The sequence below is a fragment of the Sus scrofa genome, chromosome 4 (genome assembly GCF_000003025.6).
Source record: "Sus scrofa isolate TJ Tabasco breed Duroc chromosome 4, Sscrofa11.1, whole genome shotgun sequence".
In the NCBI taxonomy this organism is placed as follows: Eukaryota; Metazoa; Chordata; class Mammalia; order Artiodactyla; family Suidae; genus Sus; species Sus scrofa.
In genome coordinates this window covers 80,855,947-80,871,477 of record NC_010446.5, presented here as the reverse complement: position 1 = coordinate 80,871,477, position 15,531 = coordinate 80,855,947, and the positions used below count along the sequence as shown (strand labels likewise).

The window sequence follows — 15,531 nt, the reverse complement described above, 5'->3', positions numbered from 1 at the left end:
TACTCAACAAATATAAACACTTAGCTCTCAACAAAATTTTGCTTAGAGAATTCTCAAGATTTTTATTCTTCAGGGCAAATTCACATGTACTCTATTTATGTAACAATTAAGCCAGTGGAAGGTTCTTGGGAGCTCAGCTCATAATGTAGATCAAGAAATAAGTAACTTACTATACCAAGAAGTAATAGAGTGTCTAGCCTCTGTCTTAGACTACTCCAAGTTTCACGACATTGCAATCTTGTAAGAATAAGCCAGCCACTAGATGTATTTCTATAATAAAAAGTCACGGGCTGATGACTACCTTAGCTGAATCGACTGGCACCATTGCAGGAGGTATCAGGAAGGGAGAACCTGGAGCTGGCCATTACACCTCATATATCTTTTTAGTGGAATGTTCCTATCAATTAGGTGAAAATGAGAACTCAAGCCCATAACCATAAAAACTTACCTATTGAGTTTGACCCCTGCTGAGCTTGGCATTCACTTGTGGTCTAAATGTTGCTGGCATAATGGGCCATTCCCATTTCCAGATTAAGGGTTTTAATAAACTTCACCAACTAGTTGACTTAAGCAAGTGATGATGAGTGTGGCTGCTTTGCTGCTTTGACTTGATCCATAAGAACACTGGGCTGGGGCTTGTCTGTGATTTCAAGAAGCAGTCAACTCTGGGAAGACTCTGTGAACTGTGATTTCCTAGCCTAGTTTCTGATACATACAGAAGAATTTGGAACAGTCATTTTTTGGCATGCCGATGCTTGATTTTTGTCATCTCTGTTGAATTTTTAAGCATTTATTGAGCTACCTGTTTACAGAACACTTTACCATGTGCTAGGCAATGGGGACTGGTGTAGGTCAGTGGTTCCCAATGTTTTTGAACATGAGGACTCCCCTTCTAGTGTTGTATTTTCTCAATCAGTAGCTAACTTGTATATAAAATGTCAATAAAGCATCTATATATTTATAAATAGCTTTTAAAGATTTATATTTTTAAAATAATAATCTATTGTGTTATACATAAGGGAGGTATAGTATATAACATTGTAATATTGTTTGTTTCTAGAAGGTAAAATATGTGGGAATTGATTCCTATATCCCTTTAGCAAATATGTGGTTGTTCAAGAGTCCAAACATTGGCTCCAAATGCCTTCAAGTTGGGAAATATTGATGTAACTCCACAGATGAAACACAATTGATAGTAGTGGCATTTACTGAATTTTTAACTTTCGGAATCAAAATTTGTGACAATGTAATTATTGTTCAATTCAGAGCCAAGTAGTGCATTCACCCAAAATCACAATCTTGTTATCTGGAGAAAAATGTTCCTAGTTAATGTTAAGTAGATTTTCTTTTCTTATACCATTTCTATGTAAAACTATGCCATATTTTGGTTTGCTGCATATCCTGATCATAACATTTTTAGACCATTGTATACCTTACTTGCAGTTTTCAACTGTCTTTTATTTTTGTTGATTAAAATTAAAAATATGTTGTCCTTAGAATATCACTAATGACTCCTTGCTTCCTACCTACTGTCTATTGCCCAGAATCTAGATCATTCTACTTCCTGGAGATATTTTTTTTTTTGAAACCTATGTTTTTTCTTGTAATATAAACTGATTCATTTCTAAATATGATATCTGTCATTTTGAGTTTCTTTCCAATGGATTCCGGGGATTTCAATGTCTTTCCAATGGATTTCACTGTCTTTCATTACATATCCTCTCTTGATTTTAATCCTCTTTGGGCTGGAATATAGCTTCAAGAAACTTCTGACAAATGAATCCATGGGGGGGGGGAGGTAGTTAAATATTTTTTCACTATTTGAATGGGTAACAAATTTTAGCTTCAAAGCCATTTTCTCTCAGAATATTGATAACTGCTCCACTGTTTTCCAGTATTTCTGATGAGATCTGTGTTATAAGCCTGATTCTAGTCCTTTGAACATAGAGTTGTCAGATAAAATATAAAATTCACCTAAATTTAAATTTAAGATAATCAACAGTTTTTAGTGTAAGTATGTCCCATGCAATGTGTGATATTTCAAGCATAATTATACTAATAAATTATCCATTGCTTACCTGAAATTCAAAACTAATTGCATGTCCTGTATTTTTATTTGCTAAATCTGGCAACCCTACTTGAAGGTCAACAATTATTTTCCTCTAAATAACTTAATGATTTTCTCATTACACTTTGTTTGAATTTTCCTAAAGGTATGTATAATTGTGACTTTTATTTAATTATTAGAATTTTTGAATACATGCACCTCAGTACTTTTGGACCGTATAATCTCTTTCAGCTCTGGGAAATTTTCTTCTATTATTCCTTTGATAATTTTCTTCTCTCCATTTTCTTTGTTTATATATAATGATTTTTATTTTTTCCACTATAGCTGGTTTTCAGTGTTCTGTCAATTTTCTGCTGTACAGCATGATGACCCAGTTACACATACATGTATACATTCTTTTTTCTCACATTATCATGCCCCACCATAAGTGACTAGACAAAGGTCCCAGGGCTACACAGCAGGATCTCATTGCTAATCCATTCCAAAAGCAATAGTCTGTATCTATTAACCCCAAGCTCCCAGTCCATCCCACTCTCTCCCCCTCCCCCTTGGCAACCACATGTCTACTCTCCAAGTCCATGATTTTCTTTTCTATGGAAAGGTTCATCTGTGCCATATATTAGATTCCAGATATAAGTGATATGATATGGTATTTGTCTTTCTCATTCTAACTTACTTCACTCAATATGAGAGTCTCTATTTATTTCAAGTATCTTCTCTGACCATAATGGCATGAAACTAGAAATCAACCACAGGAAAAGAAATGAGAAAAAACTTACTACATGGAGAATAAACAACATGCTACTAAAAAAACCAATGGGTCAGTGAGGAAATCAAGAAGGAAATTAAAAAAATACCTCAAGACAAATGATAATGAAGACACAACCACTCAGAATCTATGGGATGCCACAAAATCAGTGCTCAGAGGGAAATTCATAGCAATACAGGCCTGCCTCAAAAAAGAAGAAAAATCTCAAATTGGCAACTTAACCCACCACCTAAATGAATTAGGAAAAGAAGAACAAGAAAACCCTAAAGTCAGCAGAAGGAAGGAAATCATAAAAATCAGAGAGGAAATCAATTTTCTTCTCTCCATTTTCTGATTTTGAGAATCCTATTTAGCTTGATGTTGAGCCTTCTGAATTAAGTCTTTATAGCTCTAATCATTTTACTGCTGTTTTCCATATCTATTCCATTATGTCTTGATGATTTTACTCAATGTTAAGTTTTTGGTAATCAATACTTTAATTTTAAGAATTCTTTATTATTCTTTATATAATAAGTTTCCTGGCATGTTATCTTTGACTTATAGATGCATCTGTTCTCACGTCTCTTCAAGGATATGAAATTTTTGCTTAGTTTTGGTTTAAATTCTCATTCATTTTCTGGATTATTTCTATTTCCTTTGGAGGTCAATTCTAATTGTTTATCTCTAGCTTTGTTTTACAGACTGCCACTTTATCCTCATGTGTTTGGAAATCATTACTTATCCTTAGTTAGGAGTGAAGGTCAATATCAATGATTTTGGTAGTGGAGAAATTTCCTCTGTTGTATACTTCTCCACTGAATAGAAAGGATGACAAGAAGCCCTACATGTCTCTGTATATCTTACTAGACTCTGATGAGTGTGAGTAAATGAGGTACTTGGAATTCTTTATATGCCAGAATGCATAGTGTTCAAGGATCTCAATACTAACTGATACACTTCTCCCAAGGGAATTTCATATTTTAAAATTTTTTAGAGAAGAGATATATTTATCCCCCACTTAGGATTATAGCTGTGCTGCTTTTTGTTTTGGGGAGGGTGCATTGATGCCTTACCAGTTGGCCCATAGACATATTTTTTAAATTAACTCTTACTTCCTTTTGCAATTATTCTGAGCTGCAAATTCTTTAGCTTTATTACATCTGCTTTTTGTTTTCCAGAAATTTGTTGAAATCATGAATCCTTGGTGGCCCCTTCTCATTTTCTTCACTGTTATGAGTTGAGTTTATTAAAACAATTCTTGGGGAACATTGGGGAGGAGGGAGGACAAATGCATATATTTAGCCTACAATCTTGAACAAGAGGTTCTTCCCTTTAATCTCATTTTCTACCACTTCCTCCTCAATATCCTCTAATGAAAATATTTTATATCTGTAAGAGTGCATTTTGGTTCACAAACTTATTTAAATGCATACTCATTTACCCCTCAGAAGTGGAAAGACAGGTTTTTCTAAAAATAAATGTTGGAGTTCCCGTTGTGGTGCAGCAGAAACAAATCCAACTAGGAACCATGAGGTTGCGGGTTTGATCCCTGGCCTCGCTCAGTGGGTGAAGGATCCAGCGTTGCCATGAGCTGTGGTGTAGGTCGCAGATGAGGTTTGGATCTGGCATTGCTGTGGCTCTGGTGTAGGCCGGCAGCAACAGCTCCGATTCGACCCCTAGCCTGGGAACCTCCATGTGCCGCAGGTGTGGTCCTATAAAGACATAAGACAAAAAAAAAAAAAAGTCTTCATACCTCACATTCTGAAATAATGAAATGACACATATATGAATGTGCCTACTGTCCTACCTGGTACAGAATAGTTGCTCAATAAATGTTTTATTTCTTTTTTATTATTCTACTTTCAGAAGAGAGGCCTAGCACATTTTCTGTAATGTTGGTACAAAGAGATATTTGGATATGAATTGCTTTAAAAAAGAGATGAAAAAAATAGTCATCCATTCTAATCTACCTTGTGATTAGAAGTAAAGATTAGTGATTAAATTCTCATAAAATATTTGGATCTCAAAGGAAAAACTTGTGAAACTAATGACATTCTTTACTCTATTGTAGCAAATACTGTTCAAATTTTTTAAAATATAGTGACAAGATTTTAAAAAATTAGGAGTTCCCGTCGTGGCGCAGTGGTTAACGAATCCGACTAGGAACCATGAGGTTGCAGTTTCGGTCCCTGCCCTTGCTCAGTGGGTTAACGATCCGGCGTTGCCGTGAGCTGTGGTGTAGGTTGCAGACGCGGCTCGGATCCCGTGTTGCTGTGGCTCTGGTGTAGGCTGGTGGCTACGGCTCGGATTAGACCCCTAGCCTGGGAATCTCCATATGCCGCGGGAGCGGCCCAAGAAATAGCAAAAGGGCAAAAAAAATAAAATAAAAATAAAATTAAACTTGAGTGTTATTAAATCATGAAAATGCCACATGATTGTGACTTATACATGAGATACCTGAAGATCATAGGAGTTAAGAAGTTTACCCAAGGTTACATAGCCAGTAGGTCACTGAGACAGAACTCAAACCCAGATCTTCTGAAATAAACTAATATACTTTCCTCCACAGCACAAATTTGTAGGCCTCTAAAAGGAAATTCGATGCATAAGATTGAACTTGTTCTGCATTTAAATATTAACAAATATTAATAATATTTCATTTGCAGTGAAATTGTATGCTTTAACAAGTCAAGTCATCAATGGAGAGATGCAGTTCTATGCCAGAGCTAAGCTTTTCTATCAAGAAGTACCAGCTACAGAAGAGGGTATGATGGGAAATTTCATTGAACTGTCCGACCCAGATATTGAGGCCTCTCGGGAATTTCTTAGGAAATTTGTTGGGGTGAGTTATCCATCTGCAGTTTGATGAGGAGGCAGAGTCCTTGCAAACATTGAGCTCACATGCTTCTGTGTTGTCAGTTAAGTCATATTAAAGCCATATGGCTCAGCCAAGAGTTTAATATGAAAGCCTGTTTTAAGATGTTCAGAAAGGATAGGTCCCATCAAATGATTGGTTTATCCCCTTGACATTTTATTCTCCTAGCACCAGCTAATCTCTCATGTTTCAGGGAAGGTAAACTAACAGTGTTAATATTACAATTAGTGGATTAAGAAGACTTATCTTCCAGAGTCTCATAGCAAAACAGTTGACACCCAGGTGATTGATGGGAGATCATGCCATTTGGGATCCTGGAGTGATTTATTGATTCCCTGTAATAAAAATTCAATGTGGTAAGGAAATGAAGGCTTATGTTCAGTTTTAAAATGGTAAGTATAATGGAATCTCTTTATATTATTTTATATGTAGTTTAGACATTGCCTTGAAAGAATGTGATGCCTTTGTAGACTTGGTGTTGGGTGAAACTCCATTTCCTCATTTCCAGGTCATATGGAGACAGTTCGTAGAGCATAAGGGCCAATATCTTGTGCTTTAGAGTCATTATGGTTCTTCTACTTACTGTATAAACAAACTTGGGCTTGTTCCTTAAATGCTCTAAGCCTCAATTTTCTTACCCGTGACTAGGGCATAACCATGGAACCTACCTCATAGGATAATGTGAAGCTCAAATGATAATATGTGTCAAGTGCTTACTTTAGTACACATAATTGTTATCCAATAAATATTATTTATTTATTTATTTATCCAATAAATATAATGTGTCAAGTGCTTACTTTAGTACACATAATTGTTATCCAATAAATATAATTTACTATGGCTAATAATAACCAGCTTTCATAAAATACTTTAATTATATTTTAAGGATTTTCATTCAGTTCTTAGAATAGACTTAATTCACACAGTAGAGCTGCTGTTGGTTCTACTGAGAACAAAGTCCTAACTAGCAAACAGATTTTGCTCCAGTTCACTATGAAGTCTGTTTGAAATTTGGAGCCCATTTTATTCTGATAAAGAAAACATTAAAAATATTTGGGGTTGTGTTGTCAACCTATTTAGAAGCATAATATTTATAATATCCCTAGTGTTTAGGTGAGGCTCACTTCTCATCCAACCTCCCTGGAGCACCCCTGCCTGAATGCAGAAAATAGGATCAAAATAGAGCACTCATTGGGGGGACGAAGTATCTGAATATCAGCTGTAGCAATAAAGGACTAAGGAGCTGGGGAGCTTTTGCATTTGAAAATGAATGTTGTTTCAAGTATAACTGCAGTCAAATATCACACATCTAAATTGGCTGGGGCTATTTATAGATCAGGTTAACCTGGAATATTTTAAAATCAGTGTTGCTGACTTTATTGAGTTTAATGAATTGCTGATTGAGCGCTTTTTCAGAGATAGTCATTCTGATAAGCACTTTAGAAGCACTGTCTCATTTACTCTTGGCAATAATTCTGGGAGGTAAGTGCTATTATTATTCTCATTTTTACAGTTGTGGAAACTGAGGCTTGGAGAGGTTAAGCAAGTTGTCAAGGTTATACAGCTGGTAAGAAACAGAGCTGGGACTTATGCCCAGCCAGGTCTATCTGACACCACATTCCCTGCTCTTAACCACAACATATTTTTTCCATTTGTCTCATAAAGCAAAAAAATTCCCTCCTTGTGCTGTGTGTGTGTGTGTGTGTGTGTGTGTGTGTATACCAGAGACCTCAACTCTCCTTCAGTCTGTCTCAGAGCAGACCTTTCTGCTTGCCTCGTGGTGAGACTGACTTTGATCCCAAACCATTTCAGAAGCTTAGTTAGTAATCCAGCTGTCTTGTCACTCCATGTGGAATGCCAGGCTGACCACAGGGATGCTGGTCAGATAGAGCCCATACACATGCCCATGGACCTGGGAAAGGAAACAGCCTTGTGCTTACATATTTATGTTGGAAAAGAGCAGCCTGCTCTTTTCAAACAAATATAAGGAGTCATTCTTAGCAGACAAGGCTCATTGTGAAGCTGTGACCTCTAACTAAGTACAAACACAGTCTTTTTAAAGAAAAGATATTTTGGTACTTTGACCTTAATAGTATGCTAAATTAGTATCCAGGTCAAGATACAAGGAGTTAGGGAATATGAGTATCTGACATGATTTATCCTTGTGTCAACTGGGAAAAGGCAGATTGTTTAATTTAAAGTTTTGCTTTCCTTTCAACACTTAGTGACACGAGACAGTGGGAAAAGGTGTTTAAACTTGTTGCAAATATGTTTACTTTAGCAAATAAACAAATGAGACCAAGATGATGTCATGCATAGCTGATAACACTTTTTACTTTTAGTTTTCTATTGGGGAAAGTAGAAATTTGTAAAAAGTAATCCATATTTGATGATATTTATCTTTTAACAGTTCTCAGAGATTTGATGACCACAAAATTTGGGTATATCTTGTATTTCGTGGTTTTTATAAAGTGTCATTAGCACTTTTATTTTAGTTTTAATGCCACTGGAATGAATGTAAAATAATGTTCTTCAAAACAAAATATTTAAGTAGAATCTAAACAAAAATGAAATTCCTAAAGTATCTTACTATTTTATATGAGTCCATAAATACGGAGATAGCATAATAAATGAAAATCATCAAACAAAAAATCTCATTTTGAAATCACACACTGGTGTAGTTCTGGTCACATTCATGGAAGGGCATCACATTTCAATCCCATCACAGTTATGGGCAGCCAGGGGGTCCAAGAGACTAGGGATGTTATCCCTGAGTTCAGTCTTTAAATATCTCTTCTCAGAGGAATGGCATGTGAACGAGAGACAGGGGAGGAAACTTGGTGCCTAGCAATGACAGGCAATGCCCACTACTCAAAGTGATATAGAATAAAGAGAACTAGGAGTAGGGCTGAAAGGCTAAGGGGCACAGGATTTGAGTGAAAGGCATCTTTTGCATTTGAAAATGAATGTTGTTTCAAGTATAACTGCAGTCAAATATCACACATCTAAATTGGTGAAAAATACACATCAGAGGGTGAGAATTTTCAAGGGAGTTCTTTTCCAAATATTTTACCCCTCTGGGTCTCAATTTCTTTATCTGAAAAAGTAGGGGAATTAGACATGATTGGTTTTAAAACTCTAGAGTCTTGCTGAGCTCCTTCAAGGCTAATTGGGAGAATCATAGGAAGGGTGAGTGGGTGAGGCCCTGCCTCATTTTAACCAAAGAAACTTCATATTGATTTGTTCATTGAGAAAAAAAAAGAGAGTTCAGTTGTTAATAACCTTTTTGAAATCCTCTGGCATAGATCTCTGGGGTCTCTGCTTTATTGTTCCATGATTCAATTTCTAAAACCACTTGCTACCATAATGTGAGCTACATGATCAGAGGCTTTAAGGCCAAATAATGATAAGAAAAACTTATAATGAGAATCTCTAGTTGAGCATATAAATTTCTACTGAAGTAATTTTCAGTAACTTAAAATAATCTCCATATAGTTTCCCCCATTTTGTTTATGTTATACATTTACTTATAAGGTGCTACTTATATGGCTTTCCCAACATAAAACTTTAGCCTTGGCCTTTTTATGAATGGGTTTAGTTAAATTAAAATATTTGAATGAGGGAGGTAGCATAATATAAGTAGGAATGGCAAACACATGGCATATGTACTACCACTTCCCCTTCCCATAATCAAGGCAGACATCACTAGTCGATCATAGACTCTTCCTGATAAATCTGAATGAAACCTTAGAATTCTTGGTAGGTAATGCCAAGGGAATCAGTGTTATGGCGCTTGAGGTGACAGCTTTGAGGTAGAACTGGCTTTGGATTCACACAGTTTGCTGTTTGAATTCTAGGTCTGCCATTAGTTGTATAGTATTAGAAATCTAAGTCAACTTAGAAACCTCATCTCTAACTTGGAGAATAATCATTACCTTGTGGAATTTTTCAATTATTATAGTTATTATAGAGGCAAAGAATTTACTATATACAAGCAGTCAATAAATTATGGTTATTATATCCTTTGAGAAGAAGCTACAGTTGCTTCACTTTTTGTACTTCATTGTACCTTTCTTGCTGTAAGGAAGGCCTTTTGAGTGGACTGGAAAGCAGCGTTTTTGACGTTTCTCTCTGCTCAAACTTTACCTTTTGATCAAATAAAAAAAATCCTTAGTTTCTGAGAAATCAAGAGTAGGCTTTCTCCTTAAGATCTTGATTGACAACTTCAAGTATCTTGTTACTATAATTTCTAATGCAAAACCTATTGAGCAGCTGTCCAAATTGTGACCAACTAATTTAGACCAGCTGAATCATATATAATCTCATAGCTATACACTAGTCATACATACATACATACATGTATGTCTCTGTATATATTACCCTACAGAAACAAATTTGAGAATGCTCTCTTTGGCTGATTTCCTCCCACTTCTCCATCTTTCACATGAGTTAATTTAATGCACATATCTACCTTAAAATTTTGAAGGGCTTTTGTGCCCAGTAAATCTGTGCCATCTGGTACAAAAGCAGAACATTTTTAGCATGAAAAGAGAAGTGGGGACTTTGCTGCAACCACGTTTTATCCTCATAAATGTGTTGCATGCCATGAGGGCCAAATGTGAAATGAAGTCCTTGCCTGAGAATGGAACAGTTAGCATTTCCTCAGCTCAGGTCCTAAAAATCTTCCATACAAGAATGGTAGATAATTCAGAGCCCCCGGAATTAGTTTTGAAAAAAAATTCAATTATCCCAGTATGAACTGAAATGTGTTCATTGCATGAATGTGAAAAGTAATTTTAAAACTCAGAAAGGGTCTCTCACTGCTTTGCTCCCTATGTTTATTTATTTTATTTTATTTTATTTTATTTGTCTTTTGTCCTCTTAGGGCCACACCTGCAGCATATGGAGGTTCCCAGGCTGGGGGTCTAATTGGAGCTGTAGCCACCAGTCTACACCAGAGCCACAGCAATGCCAGATCCAAGCCAGGTCTGCGACCTACACCACAGCTCACAGCAACGCCAGATCCTGAAGCCGTTGAGCAGGGCCAGGGATCGAACCTGCAACCTCATGGTTCCTAGTTGGATTCGTTTCTGCTGCGCCACAATGGGAACTCCCTTTTTTTTTTTTTTTTTTTTTAAACAAGGCAGTAAGCTATGGTGCACATCCATTTAGCTGTGGGCTTGACCCAAATTTACTGTTAACAGTGTTCTATTTTCACAGGGCTTTCAATGGCCCATTTTTAGGGGTTTTTTTTTTTTAAGAGAAAATTACCAAGTTTTCAAACCTATGACACTATTTTCTAAAATTCCATTTTGAAAATTCTTTTAAAGACCTTCATTAGGATAAGCTAAAGAAGGCAAAAACTAGAAATGTTTGGATTTTTTTAAAAAAAGTAATTGAATATTTTATAACTTTATTGTGATAGTTCCTGTATGCATTTGTAAACTCATTGAATGGTACACTGAAAATAGTGCATTTAAGGGTTATGAAATAGATCCAAATAAAGTTTATTTAGAGAGGTATTTGAGTGTCCAAGACTCAGGGTGAGTGTCTGTACTTGAAGTACTCCACAAGGTGCCTTTCTGCAGGGGCCCGGGAGAGCTGGGACAGACTGTGCCTTGGATTGCGGCTCTGGGATAGGAAGGGTCAGCAAGCATGTCTTGTTGCCGGTTTTCAACACCGTGGAACTGGTGGACATGATGGAATCCTTCCTCCTCGAAGCCCAGAACTACCTGCAGGTCAAAGGGGACAAGGTAGAAAGCTACCACTGCCAAAGCCTGCAGGAATTCACACCCCCACTGGGGCGATACGATGTCATCTGGATTCAGTGGGTCTCTGGTTAGTCCTGCATGGAGTTACATTTGCCCTTTTTTCCCATTCCAGATGGAGAGGACAACACCCGGGGCTAAGTTTAGCATTTGTGGAGATGGAGCAAGCACACAAAGGGAGATCTGGCTATGGTTGTTCTTAGAAGCCTTAGTTAACCTTAGGTATCATGGGCACACCCCCAAAAGCTCTGGTCCTCCATATTTCTCCCCTTCTGAGCAAGTCTGACAATTCCCATCCTTAGGGATGGAGTGCCTTTGGACTAACCTAAATCCTAGAAGAAACCTAAATATCTGAAGAACTTTAAAAAGTGGTGTCAGAGTTTATTCCCATTTATTGGCAAAAGTAGACTTTCTTAGATTTAAATCCCCAGGAAATGAGACAGTAGTGAATTTGATTTTGGTCCTAGTGTGTCCGTGCTTGTGTCTGTGTAGGAGACAGAGAGGACTGAGGGTAGAGTTGGGCTGTTCAGGGGATATGGAGGGAACCCAAGTAATGGGCAATCAATTAGCTCATGCCTGGGAGGTAGATAAATTAGGTAGGATAATATCTGTTTTATAGAGAGTGCCCTTCAAAGAGAGTACCTGTCCTCTTATCTAAATTCTCAAAGCCTCCTGCAACTGAACAATCAGGCAATTAAATAATTCATGAATGAGTGAACAAATGGGCTCCTGATTTTTAGCCTTCCAGTTGTTCCGTCTTTCCTACTCCCCTCCTTCCCCACTCACCATTTCGTCCTCTTCTCCATCTACTTGGCTGCACCTGTAGGGTACCTGACCGACAAAGACCTTCTTGCATTTCTTTGCCGGTGCCGAGATGGCCTGAAAGAAAACGGCATCATCATACTGAAGGACAATGTGGCTCGGGAAGGCTGCATCTTCGATCTCTCCGATAGCAGCGTGACTCGGGACATGGACATCTTCCGGAGCCTCTTTAGGAAGAGTGGGCTGGTGGTGCTGGGCCAGAAGAAGCAGGAAGGCTTTCCAGAGCAGTGCATTCCGGTGTGGATGTTTGCGTTGCACAGCGATGGACGCTCCTGACCGGCAGTGGGGGTAAAGGGCTTCATTGCACAGTGGTGTGGGAGGAGGTGCCCTCCTCTGAGGCGCCCCTGGGTATTTCATGCAGAAATCAAGGGAAGTGTTTGGAAATGATTGATGTAATGTGTATGTTTCCATTAATTATGTAAATCCATGCACACACTCGGTGGATTTTCCAAAAGACAAATGGAATGTGACATCTGGAAAAATGCTCTAAGAAACTGCTTGTATACACCTAAGCTGTACACACACACACACACACACACACACAAACAAAACAGAAAAGGGAGCAATGTGCACAAAGTCTAAACTACTTTGGTTTCTGAAGGTTTGCATTATAGAGTAGGTTATGGTGGGTGGGGTAAAGTCTAGACCACCTTTCTCTGCCCTCATGCTAGCTATATTATACTTCCTTCCTCTTTGGGTATACTGCTTCTCTCAGACAAAAATAACCCCCTAATTAAGAAGGAACCAGTCAAAATAGTCTTATAAAAATTCCATTACTTAATTTTGTCCTTAGCTTTAGTAGAAAAAAGCGTGTGGTTTCACTTTCTATTTTGGTCAGTTTCACCCACCAGTGATGTAATATGGATGTAATTTGATAACAGATGTCTGCATTTGAGTGATGGGGAAGTGTCTCCTTTCAGGAGAAAAATGTTTTACCCTTGAAATTTCAGCTGTGAACATATAAGTAAATGTTATTGATAATCTAATTTTAGGCATTGGCTTCCAACAAAACTTACTTTATTACAGCTGCTCCTGTTTCCTTGACTCATATGAATGTAGGTTGGAAAGAGAAAGGAAATGATAAAGCTGACAATTGAACCAACCACATTAGTTTAAGGCACTGGTTTAATGAAAAATAATCTAAAATCTTTCCCCCAAATGTAATTTAATTTCTATTAACAGAATATTTAAATGTAACTGCTATTTTGTTTAAAACACTCTAATATCTTTGTATTGAAGGACATATTTGCATTTTGATATATATCAAGTTTTCTATGAAATGCAATCAATTAAATAAAGAAGGTCTTTTGCATGGATGTGCTATCACCATAAAAGTCATGTTTGTAAGTCATAGGAGGAAACTTAGGAGGAAAAAAGTTATTATAAAACATTTACTATCTTGATATAACATTAGCTAGGTAGTTTTGTTTATGTCCTAGAAAGTTATGTCACTTACTCTGCCACTGGCACCTTTTAGGTGCAGTACGTTTTTCACAGATGCTCTAGGGTAATGTAACAGAATGTGAGTTGGAACCATTGTTGATGAAGAAGCCAGAGACCAGAATTAAATAAAATGGCGAGTCAGTACCAAACTGAATTTGACAAAACAAGAATACTCATGTTTTCATCCTCTGTATATGTCTTGCAGCAAATTAACTGAATCTTCCTTTTAGGTCTATCCCAGGAATATTCTATTTCTTTTACACTATCACCCTTATTCTCTTACTTCTTGACTTTCTGCTTTGCCAGTACTCATAAGATGATTGACACAATTGTCCATTTTCGGAGCTCCCAGGTTCCTTAATTTTAGGAGGAAATAACATAATTTTCCTATGAATACAGATATATGGTCTTTAACTCAGTTGAGTCTTTGATCAGCAGTCCCTTTTCTCTTCCTAAGTCATTTCCTAGATCTTTATCATTCCACAAAATTTCCCAACAGCATATCTATCTATAATTTAGATGAGAATGTAGAAATTGGGGAATAAATTATATTGATATCCATTCTCTATAACAAATTAATAATTAGTACAAGGTAAAGGGAAGAGTAGCTTGAGAGGTGAGGCCGTTGAGCCAGATCATGCTGCCTAATAGGTCATATGAAGGTTCTTATGTGTTATTCGAAGAACAGGAGAAAGAACTTGAGTTGCAAGTAAGGGACTTATCTTCTGAGTAGAGACATAAATGCTGTAGGAGGAAGACCTTTAGAGTGAGCCCTGCTCCAGCCCTTTCCAATCTAATTCAGTAAGCCAATACATTGCTGATGTGTATCAACACATTTGTGTTGTGTTGACAGTGACAATTTGCGTTAGTTCCCAAATTCTATCCATAGTCCAACTGCCCCAGAATCACTTGAGGAGTTTTTATAAAACAGAGATTCTGGAGTTCTGTAAGTAGCTAGGTTCAGGGAAGTAGCTATTCTTCACACTTGTGCCAGTCTTTCTAAAATATAAATCTGACCATGTTATGTATAAACTTTCAATGACTTCCCTTCACTGATATGATGAACTCCCATCACCTTGAAATGGCATGTAAGGCCTTATGTGATCTTGACCTGGCTTCCCTCTCCAGCTTCAGTTTTCGCACATCTCCTGCAGCTGTCTAGAGTAGCTGTGATTTATGGCTCATGGCATGTATTAACATTATTTCCTTAGCATAGAATAACTCTCATCCTTTTTTATCTGGCTCAGACTATGTGGATTTTGCTGGCTCTAGGAACATCCCCTTAGGTACTGGGTTAGGTGCCCCTACTTTGTGTTACCCTCATGCCTTCTGCTTAGCATATCATGGCACTTACCATGTGGCATTATAATTGCCTGCTTACTTGCCATTTCCTTTATTAAATTCTGGGCTCCTTAATGGAGCATTTATGTTAGAGACTCAGTCCTTAGCATAGGCCCTAGTGCACTGCCAGAACTCAAATTTTATTGAGAATACAAAAGGTGATATTACAAGTAGAAAGACTCAGGGGGCAGTCTAAGTTTCTGGAGGCATCAAACAGGAATCAGAGCAGCAAAGCAGCAAGAAACACCAAGGGCTTCTGAAGATCTATGAGCACTGGAATGTGCAAGACTGGTCAAACAGTGTTAAGCTGGCAAGCACCAGGACATGCAGAGAAATAAGAAAGAAGTAAGGAAGTTCCCATAGTGGCTCAGCAGGTTAGGATGTGGGTTTGGTACCCAGCCTTTCCAAGTGGGTTAAGAATTTGGCATTGCTGCAAACTGCAGGTGTAGGTCGCGGATGCAGTTTG

The 15,531-nt window shown here is 37.5% G+C and overlaps 1 protein-coding gene across 7 annotated transcripts in view; it reads left to right on the top strand.

The window, feature by feature from the left end:
• Positions 1 to 15,531, top strand: part of METTL11B (methyltransferase like 11B) — a 77,563-nt gene that overhangs the window by 60,935 nt on the left and 1,097 nt on the right. For 2 of the 7 annotated variants that reach the window (XM_013996773.2, XM_013996772.2), the window contains exons 2-6: positions 3,995 to 4,052; positions 5,483 to 5,658; positions 7,205 to 7,258; positions 11,280 to 11,529; positions 12,286 to 12,569. In XM_013996773.2, coding sequence (XP_013852227.1) covers positions 3,995 to 4,052; positions 5,483 to 5,658; positions 7,205 to 7,258; positions 11,280 to 11,529; positions 12,286 to 12,557 — 810 coding nt within the window. In that variant the 3' untranslated portion in view covers positions 12,558 to 12,569. Of the gene's footprint in view, positions 1 to 3,994; positions 4,053 to 5,482; positions 5,659 to 7,204; positions 7,259 to 11,279; positions 11,530 to 12,285; positions 15,470 to 15,531 lie in introns of those variants that run through there. The other 5 variants (XM_021088595.1, XM_021088596.1, XM_013996775.2 and 2 more) reach the window with 5 other exon arrangements.